The following is a 10187-nucleotide window of genomic DNA, read 5'->3' on the forward strand; positions in this document are numbered from 1 at the left end:
GTCTCGTTTGCATCCCGCTACACGATGGGAGAAGTTTCTTGAGAATCTTCCTGGAGCAAGAACGGCATTTCCCGCCCAGCCGGAGTGTGAGAGCAAGGATTGGAGCTATGGAGAGATGCTGAGATTTTTTTCTTGTCTTTCAAGGGCCATATTTATTTGAAGATAGGCTTCTCATGGCAAGAAGTCTCCATTATGAAATAGAACAAAAGTGCCCTGGGCACCTAAGCCCTTCTTTAGAAAGCAGCAGGGAGGCTTTGGGCAGTGTCTCGGCGCAGGGGGTGGCAGCTCACTCCCTTGGCTGGCCGGTGGATTTTGGAGCCGTCTCAGTTTTCAGGCCATGCCCGGTGGCTGTCACATGCCGTGGGGACCGGAGGGGAGCTGCCCGTGCCCGACTGCCCATGTAAGTCTCCTGGGGACGCAGAGCTCGGGGGTACGTCTCCGTCCCCACGTCCCTGCCTGCGCTGCCTGTGCGGATTTGCCCCGGCATGTGGGTTGCTATTTTTCGTGGTTTACTTGCCTTTAAGGGGAGCGTGTTTATCCCCAGCTCTCTGGGGAAGGTGCAAGTATGGAGCGGGGGCTGTGCTCCTTGGCGTCTATTTTAATGCCGGTGAGCCGGGCTGTGCTCATCCTGGTCTTGCACCCTGCACTTTTCTGAACAAACTATCGTGTCTTTTTTGGGAGCTCATCATCTTAGAACTAATTGCCTCTAATCTTAGATTAATAAGGTACAATAAATAACCGAGCAAAGAAAATGAAATTGTTCAGACATTATCAAGTGCATAATAGCGGTAATTACACCTCCGAGCAGAGGGCTTGTAACTAAACTTGTACCGTGATGATTATCTGCACGGCCCAGGGAGGTTCAGCCGGGGCACGGCTGGGGGAACGGCACGCTGCCTGCTCCTTCCCCGCAGCAGTGCTGCCCGGGCTGGGCTGGCACCACGCTGCCCGGCCGGCGGGAGGGATGCCCGGCTGCGGTGGCAGGGATGGGGACAGTTTAAATGGACCAGCTCGGCTGAGATGCTGTGAAATCGGAGCCCGTCGGGGTTTGTGATTCGGGGCGGTAATGCAGTCGGAGTTTAGCTTGATTTTTATTTGAAGTTAACTTCTTGACAACAGAATTAAAGGGTACGTTTTAGATTATAAAATCTCCTTCCCTCAGCTGGAAATGGAGTAGGAGCTTTGATACTTTTGGACGATTGCCGCTGCCTGGTAAAAGCCATCACTCGTTCAGCCATGGGTCGGCTCTGGGGTGTTGGGTTAACCTGGCGCCTGCAGAGCGGGTGCCAGCGCTGGAGCAGGCGGTCGGACCGGGGCGGTGTCCTGGTACCCCTCATGCCGAGCCCTTGCTCTGCACTGCCTCCTCCTCCAGACAGAAGCCCTGTGGGACAGTCACCCCGTGGGGGCCGCCGGGGCTCGGCGGGCTATCGGCGGGGCCGTGGCTGCAGGGTCCCATACAGCTCCAGGGGCTCAGCCCAGAAAGCAGCGAGGGCAGGTTGTCCGCACAGGGTCATGTTCTTTCTACATGCATTCATTTCTTCACCTCTTTGCAGTGATAAATACCCTCTTTCCCCCCCAGGACCTGCTTCAGTTCCTTTCCAAGTGTTTCTTCTTCCTGCAGCCGTTATGACGGATGAATACATGGGCTACTTTGTCATAAAAAGTTTGATCTCTTTTAATGATTCAGTTCTCTTATCCATCAGCGTTTATATTCATAGTCTCGAGGTGGGCTGCGACGCTATAGATCAGTGAACCATCTGTCTGGCGACAGAGATTTATATTGCAGTTTGTTTCTTCAGTACGGAGGCGAATGTCTAGGAGAGGAATCGTGCTCCCTGAAGTCTCCCTCTCCTCGATGTGCTTAATCCTCAGGGACACTGATGAATAGTGTGCCCAGCGCTCACGACGGAGCTGAAGGCCAGTTCCTAGCATTTTCTGGGCCTTTTTAATAAGGAGGAGGAGCAATTAGCTTGTGTGTGCAGAGTCGTGAGCAGTTGTGGCAGCTGATTTATGCCCTGACACAGATAAATTATTTGCGAAGCCTGGCTTTGGGAATGATTAATTTTAACACATGTTAAAGTTGTGCTTACGAAGCTCTGCATTTATGGCTGCTTGCTCCTAAGGCATCGTGCTGGCTGAGCCAGCGCTCATAAATTCTCCTGCTAGCTCCCCAGTGCTCGCGGTCCCCACGGCAGGGTCCATGGCCGCCCCCCCGCCTCCCCGCTCCCTTCTCCTGCCAGCGAGTGCAGCTGGTGAACACGCACCGGCTTCGGTGCAAAGGCCCCCCCGGCCGCCCTCCCTGCCCCTTAGGCTGGCCGATCCCCGCGAGCATTGGGGCCCCAGGGGAGATGCAGGCTCAGCTCCCGTCCCTGCTGCTGCCGGCTGGGGACGTTTGGGGTGAGGTATGTTCTTGGTGAAGCCCCACTGCTGCCGCCCCAGGTGCACGTGCGTTTTAGCGTTTTCCTCACTTGATGCTGTGAAATGTCCTGGTGAGGAGCGCCGCGCTCACATCACTGCTGATGGGTTTGCTGAGTGCTGCCAGCCGTGCCTGGGCATCCTTCCCCTTGGCATTGGAACCAGCACAAATGCCGAATGTCTTAACAGAGATTGGTGACTGCCCCATCGAGGCTGTTGGTTATTGTCACCTCTGTTACGGAGCTGCTCGGTGCGTGACGTCCCGCCGAGGGACCCAGGCAGGGCGCGGGGTCTGCATGGGACGTGCCTGCAGGTGGGCGACAGGAGCTCAGCATTTCCTTCCAGGTTAAGGCTCCTGATTTCTTTCCTCTTAGGCTACGTTGGTGGGGACAAGATGAGCCCGCAGCGTGGAGCCCCTCGGCTCTGCCTGCAGCAGCTCCGGCGCTGGAGGGGCTCAGATGGGTGCGTCTCACCCACCTCCTGGGTGCTGCCTCTGGTCCAGGCTGTGCCGCTCCAGCAGCGTTAGGGAGATGCTGAAGGATGGGCTCTTACAGCGGATCAGCCACCCCGAGCCCGTCAGCGGGTCCCTGCCAGCCACCAGGCCAGGCAGCTGCCGGTGGGTTCCCATGGTGTCACTCCAAGGGAGGTTAAGCCAGAGAGCAGTTACCGGCTTATGGCAGAAGCGTGTAAAGTTTGATAGCCTTGTATAAAATTTTATCCCAGGTATCGTGCCTGAGGTGATGGGTTTCTCTCCATGCATTTGCTTTTTGTACATAAGAGCCTTGTAAATTAAAAATCTGACTTTTCAACCTGATAAGGGAGTCCACGAGAAGCCCCGAGGAGCTCTCACGAGTGTGCCACGCTTCTTACATGCCGGGCGGTTTCCCCATGAGTGGTCAGGCTGGCTGTGAAATGCCAGTGGGCACTGGTGGATACCAGGAAGAGGGACTCCCGAGCAATGAGGGTCTCATAAAACCCCTTCCCAATTTGCTGCCTGATCGGCTTGGCATTAACACTCAGTAAGTATTTGTTTATCCCTCTGTTGTCAGAGCAAGTAGCAGCTGCTTTCCAATAAATCACGATTCGGTGGTGTGTGCCAGGCAGCACGCTCGGCCGGAGCGGGCACCACGTGTACACGGGGGTTGCAGAGGCGAAATAAAATGGGGTGGTAGGTTTAATGACTGGCACTGTGAATTTGCTCACCTTGGCTTGGTAATATGCCTGATTAATGTGATTTTGATGACCTTCTTCCAAGTTAAAAAATAGTAATAATAGTAGCACTCACTTAAGAGACTTGTTGAATACAGTGAAATAGGGGAAACGGCTAATTCGTTGCACTTAACTCCATTATCAGCTGTTACAGTAATGAACAGACCTTGTCTTGCTCGGTGTCTAAAGCCGAGGCATCAGGAAACAATCCCTTTTAGCTTGCACTTAGCAGGCAGGAGTGTAATTTATAACCCTGCCTGGTGTGAATAAGTGAGTTTGCAAAGGGCTGCGGGCGTTTATAAAGTAATAGGAGAGGTGGGTGGCAGATGAGCTGAGCAGGGACCAGTTTTGCCTGCACACCTTTAATCCGGGTGTGCTTGATCCCAGACCCCGCTGACATCCATGGGGAGGAACCTCCAGCCCTGGTGAGGCTTTCCCCCCATCCACGCGGTCACGAGCACCCAGCCGGCATGTGGTGACCGGCAGGAGGGCTACGGATGGGGGCCAGTGATGGAGACTGGAGCAGCTGAAGATGAAGAAGTGCCCGCGGTGGTCACAGTGGTGGATGGGGCATTTGCAGTTTCACCCGCAGCTCCTCCTGGCCGGTTTCTGCGGGGCTCTCTGCCGCGGCGCCTTGTCCTGGTGACACAAGCCACCGGCGGCTCTGGATGCCAAGTGACGTTCAGAGTTGGTTGGCAGCTCCTGGGTTTTTCTGGAATAGCCAAATGTGGTATCTTAGCAACAAAGGGAATTTTTCTCCTTTTAGATCAGATTTCTTTTTTTAACAGCTTCGATGCTGAACATTGCTCCTACCCGGGCAGAGCCAGGGCATGGGTGTACTGGGGACGTCGCCCTCGCCGGCTCCTGCTCTGCTGCAGCCACGGGGGGTCGGAGCAGATAAAACATTGCTGGGGGAGACTGCTCCAAGGCCACTGCTTTTCTGAGAGGCTTTGAACGTTGTAAAGCGTGCGGGAAAGGAGAAGTTTTCAAGTCCGATGTCAGCTGGTTGCAGGTGAATGAAAGCAAAGCCCTTAACCCAAAGTAGATCTGGCCCCGTGGGTTGTATCGGCTGCTTTGGTAGTTGTCGATGTGCCATGTCTTGGTGCTCACGGCTGGTGGTACTGGCGGTTTGGTACAGTGGGAGCAGCTGGGAGCCCAGGGCTGAGCCCGGGGTCTGCTGTGGGCTGCTCTGGGGGGGTCACGCAGCCAGGACGGGGGCACAGGGCTCCTGGGGTGCTCCGGGTCCAACCTCCCGCCCCACTGACGGGCTCCTCTGGGTGCTTTCCCCACAGGGTGCAGGTCGAGTTCTACGTGAATGAAAACACCTTCAAGGAGCGGCTGAAGCTCTTCTTCATCAAAAACCAGCGATCGAGTGAGTGCTCCCTGCGTGGAGTGCAAGCGCCTGCCGGGAGAAACCAAGCCCTGCCCGAGCTTGAGAGCCGAGCTCTGTCCTCGTGGGACGAGAAGCCATTGCCATCTGCTGGTGGTTGTGTCCCTGTGTGTCCCCAGCGCTGGCTGCCCAGTCCAGGGCTGCTGCTGCCTGTTGGCCTTTCTGTTGGGTGTTGGCCAACTTGGTTTGGGGGGATGCGGTTGCACGGGGAGGAGGGGATGCTGCCTGCCACCTTTGCTCGCTAGGGACAAACACAGCATGGGAACCAGCTGGGACAAATTGGCCGGGAGCAGGGTGGGTGTCGGGAGCTACCCGGGGGGGGGAGTCAGGGAGAAAATGTCCCTGCCACGGAGCCGGCGATGCTCCCCGTGCCCGCAGGGAGGTCATCGGCTGTGGGGACAGCCGAGGCAGGCTGTGAGTTACCTGCTCCTGCTTCAGCCATCTGGATTAGCCTCCACTTGACTAATAGTGTATTTATTTTCTTTCTCTGAGATGTCATTAGCTGTCTGGAGGGAGTCCGCTTGTTAATTTATAAATTCACATTTTCTTTTCCTCCCTGCATCCTGTCGTTTCTGGAGTGTAACACAACAGGGTGTCCACGGGGAAGTTTTTAATGAAAATGTGATGAATTTCTCACTTGTAATTTGAGTAATAACCCGATGAACTGGCTGGGGAGGGTGAGTGGATAAAGCAGCAGCTTTTGCTCTCTGTCCCTCCTCCTGCAAGCTGTTTGCAGCGTGGCGAGCGGAGTGGAGCCCTGGCCCTGCCTGTCTGATGCTTTTTAATGGATGCCTGCTAATGAGGGGGATACACTCCAGCAGCTCCCTCATTTGTCTCTCACATCTATTGGGGCCAGCAAGGAGCTGACTCATCGTTATTTATTTCTGTATTAGTCTCCTATCGATTTGACACTGGGTAGGATGCGTAGAGCCCCGGGCAAAGCGTGAGCAACGTTTGTGTGCTGCCCTGGGGCTCCGGCAGCTCCCCTGGGGCTCAGTGGGGTCCCGCGGTGCAAGGGGCCCTGCAAAGCTTGTGGGAAACTAAAGAGGCTGTGCTGTGGGGTGCGCGGGGTGCCCGGGGTGCGCAGGGTGCCCGGGGCGTGCTGCCTGGCCCACGCCGTGCTCCCCTCTGCCGCAGGCCTGAGGATTCGGCTCTTCAACTTCTCGCTGAAGCTGCTCACCTGCCTCCTGTACATCGTCCGTGTCCTGCTCGACAACCCGGAGGAGGGCATAGGCTGGTGAGTGGTGCTGCCGCCGGGCTCCCCACAGCGCCCTGTGCAATGGGGAGCGCAGACGCGATGGCAGCTACTCACGGCGGATGTGAAGATGCGCGACGGATGGTTTTCTCCCTCCAGCTGTTTGAATTGGTAGTTTAGCCAAACTTGCTGGTCTGGTGGGCTTTGCTCCCTGCTCAAACCCTGTGGACAGGCGTGTGGGCGTCCGCTGGCCCTGCACGGCACACGGGGGGAAGGTGGTGGAAAAATTCGACGTCACGTTCATTTCCAAATGCTGTCTGGCTCTAACGGTCAGGAGTGCAGCGTGGCCTTTAGACACAGGCAAGAGCTCATGATTACAGGGCATCGCCATGCAAGTATTTTCTGAATCCTGACGCCCTTGAAGACAGTTATGCTAAATCCCATTTAAGCATTTGGGAAGGAAATATGTTTTGCCATTTAGATCCCCGAGGTGACAGATGATTACAGATGATTACCCAGAGCTTTGCTCTGAGTTTCAGTACAAGCCTATTTTTAATATGTCCTTGCTTTGTTTAGCATATACCACATACGTGTGGGTTTTTTTTCAAGAGCTAGGAGAATTAGCAATTTGATTTTTTCTTTGTAAAGGTTGCAGACTACCAAGTACGTCTGCATTGTCCAAAAGGGGTTTCAAATATGTAGGAATTAAGTGTGACATAGATGCATATCCTGGAAAGGTTTAGCACAGCTGCAGTTCAGGCAAGCCCACTTTCCTGAAGGTGCGTGGCAAAATAAAGGCTGGGAATGCATCCCTTGCAGCAAGGAAGGGGGAGAGCTTGGCTTCGGTGCTGCCTGCCTGCCTGGCTGCTCGGGGCCCAGCTAGCCTTGTCTTAGAAGTCGAAGCTCAGTAGCTTTTGCTAATTGTAACCTGGTAATTCCCAGCTGCAGCCCTGTGTTCGAGCACTGTGCACAGGGAGCCCCGTGCCCGCGAGTATCAGCGTTTCGCAGCATCTCTGGAACGGGCTGAAATACCTGACGGGTCTTATCCTCCAGTAATAAGATGTTAAAAACTGCCTGGGTGAGATAGGCTCCCGTGGAAAGCCCCAGCTGTAGGGACCAGTGTGCGTTTGGACCCGTGGGAGTGTTGTCCGGGGGCCTCCCCCAGCATCAGGACAGAGCGGCAAGGGCACCCCGTGAGCCTGGGGCATCCACGCCAGCACCCCTTTTCCTTCCTCCCCGCCGCTGACTGCTTTCCCCTGCTTTGTCTTTCTCTTCTCCTAGCTGGGAATGTGAAAAGCAGAATTACACGGCGTTCAACCAGTCCACGAAGATAAACTGGTGAGTCGAGAGTTGCTCCAGTGCTGGGGTCCGGCTCTGCCAGATGCGGGAATGCAGCGATGGACGTGGCTGGTGCTGACAGCTGCCCGTGGCCATTTCTTGGTCACGGGCTGCTCGAGGGATGCGGAGCAGCATCCCAGGATCACATCAGTTGACAAGTGCCTGTGGCTGCACCCTTGGGAATGGCTTATTCCCAGTGCAGAGGCTGCTTGAACAAACTGTGCAGTAGGGGACACCAGTACCAGTCCCGTGCTGGATTCTGCATCAAGTGATGGCCTCACATTTACATTTGGGGGGGGTAAGGGCACTGCTAGTTGGGCTACAGTTCAGACCCATTTTGAATTTTCTTTGCAGGTCACACATCTTCTGGGTGGATAGAAAAATGCCGCTGTGGGCTGTGCAGGTGAGTGCCCAGACCTCGGGCATGGTCCTGCAGGAGCACAGCAGGAGCTGGGGTTTGAGCTCTGCCGCCAGCAGGTCTCTGTGCATCCTCTGCCTGCAACAGTGAGGGGCGACAGGTTCTCTTGGGTGAGCAGAAAATGAGCTGCGGCTTCTGCTGGGAGCAACAACATGGCCCTGGGTGAAAATCCCAGGGACCGATAGGAGAGGAAAAGCTGTAGGAAGATAAAATCATGAGGCTGGCTCAGCTCCTTCCCAGCCTGGATGCAGCTGTACCAGTAACGGGCTATTTTCAGGCCGGGCAGCTGCCTGGGGAATCGCTTGCAGGAGGGTTGAGCGCCCGTCGGCTTCTGCTCAGGGCTGCCTGCATGCCTATTGCTCGTGCATGGCAGACATTCACACAAACGGGCGCAGAGAAATCAAACGAACGGGCCCACGTCTGCGATACCCACGGGCTCCTCATCGCACGGGGCAGGGAGGGCTCGGCAGAGGCGCTCGCAGGCTCTGGCTGACTGACGATGCATCGCATGAGCCCTCAGCAGCCTTTGCCTGTCTGTCTCCGCAGGTCAGCATAGCTTTGATCAGCTTTCTGGAGACCATGCTGCTCATCTATCTCAGCTACAAGGTAAGTGCCCCGGGGCGGGCGGCGGACAGCGATGCGCAGTCTGGGTCTGACCCCCCCGGCGTGAATTAATTTCTCTGTCTTTGAGCTGTCTAAAGCCTGAAGCATCCTGAAAGGACGTGTGCCTCGGCGGCGTCTCAGCTGGCTGTGGCTGTTTTCCTTTCTCGTTCCCCCTCAGGCTGCTGGATAAGTGTTTGGCAGAGCAGAGCTGGGGGATCTCTTCTTTTTCCACCTTCCTTTAAATTCAGACCTGTTTTACAAAGGGTCGCTGCTTTTTTGGGGGGCCGGATTGACGCACGCTGAGCTTCCTGAGGTTGAGGACCTGGAGCTGAGCGCGGCAGCATGACCCCTGCTTGCGCCGAGGTCTGCTGCCTCCGGAGGTAGCAGGCACTGCTCCAAGCCAGACAGGGAGAGGCACAGGCTGACTCCTTTGGATCAAAGCCCCTTAAAACGGCCAAGAAAAGTGACCTTAACAAATGGCATCTTCTCGGGGTCCCTGGGACAGTTGGCAGAAAAGACTCAGACCTTGTGTCACCCGCCTGGTTTGAGTGCCAGCGATCTGTATCAGTCACTCTCATTCTCCGTCCTTGCACGAAGTGTCGTTGTTGTCCCCTGGCTTTGGGCAGCAGCAGTGACGGACAGAGGGACGCCGTGGCCGCGGAAAGGACTGAACGGTTTGGGAAGGTGTGACTGCTCCAGCGTGTCTGCCACCAGCACTGCATCTCTTTCCCGCAGGCAAACCGGAGCATCTTTCTGGCTGCTCTGGTGTACTTCCCCCATCTAGCAGGGTCTGTGGCAGAGTGGGAGCTTTTTAATTGTCATTTGGCAGATTTTTAAGCTTACCTAATTCTTATTTGTTTTTAATTCCTCAGGGGAACATCTGGGAACAGATTTTTCGCATTTCATTCATCCTTGAGATGATCAACACGGTGCCATTTATTATCACAGTGAGTGTTTCCTGGTGACATTTTAAAGCGGCTTTAAGTTTAATAAGTACTGTAGTTTTGGTGGTAAAATAAAGAAAAATGGATGTCTGGCCAAGCAGTATTTAAAGCTGGCAGGCAATTTTTTTCTTCAATATTTTTCAACGTAATGACTTTCTCTGGAGCGTTATTCCAAAAAAACATCCTCTGTTTTCAGCTGCCCCACTGCAGCCGGGGAGCGGGGCCGCTTTTGGTGGCAGCCTCTGCAGAGGCCGGTGCTTAGTTCGGAGATGGATCCTTCCCAACAGGGTTCATAAATTGGCTGTTTATAGCTTTTTCTGATAGGCAACATGGATTTTTCTGTGAGTAACGCTTGCTTTCATAGATATTCTGGCCTCCCTTGCGGAATTTGTTCATTCCTGTGTTTCTGAACTGCTGGCTTGCCAAGTACGCCCTGGAGAACATGATTGTGAGTGACTGGACGCATCCCACCCCTTTCGCTCTGGGTCCCTCTGCCCTGGGGATGCCAAAGACGGCGTGGCCGGGAGGGGGGCCCTCGCCTGCCGCCGGCTCTCGGGCAGGTTTTTGGTGCTCAGTGTGTGCAGCCGTGCCGGGGCTGGTGGGAGGTGAGGCTTTGCCAGCTGGTGCTACTGGTCTGTGGACCTGAGCGGGAGCCCTTCAGCCTCTGAGCCAAGG

At 55.2% G+C, this 10187-nt stretch overlaps 1 protein-coding gene across 1 annotated transcript in view; it reads left to right on the forward strand.

Annotated features, from left to right (window-relative positions):
• The first annotated feature begins 341 nt into the window (after positions 1 to 341).
• The window catches only part of KCNT1 (potassium channel, subfamily T, member 1), a 24091-nt gene continuing 14245 nt past the window's right edge, over positions 342 to 10187 (forward strand). Inside the window, exons 1-8 of the mRNA XM_009322136.1 lie at positions 342 to 400; positions 4917 to 4996; positions 6152 to 6251; positions 7491 to 7547; positions 7902 to 7950; positions 8512 to 8571; positions 9441 to 9515; positions 9877 to 9960. Coding sequence (XP_009320411.1) covers positions 399 to 400; positions 4917 to 4996; positions 6152 to 6251; positions 7491 to 7547; positions 7902 to 7950; positions 8512 to 8571; positions 9441 to 9515; positions 9877 to 9960 — 507 coding nt within the window. The 5' untranslated portion in view covers positions 342 to 398. The remainder of the gene's footprint in view (positions 401 to 4916; positions 4997 to 6151; positions 6252 to 7490; positions 7548 to 7901; positions 7951 to 8511; positions 8572 to 9440; positions 9516 to 9876; positions 9961 to 10187) is intronic.

Source organism: Pygoscelis adeliae, unplaced genomic scaffold (assembly GCF_000699105.1).
Source record: "Pygoscelis adeliae isolate BGI_AS28 unplaced genomic scaffold, ASM69910v1 Scaffold114, whole genome shotgun sequence".
NCBI classification, from domain to species: Eukaryota; Metazoa; Chordata; class Aves; order Sphenisciformes; family Spheniscidae; genus Pygoscelis; species Pygoscelis adeliae.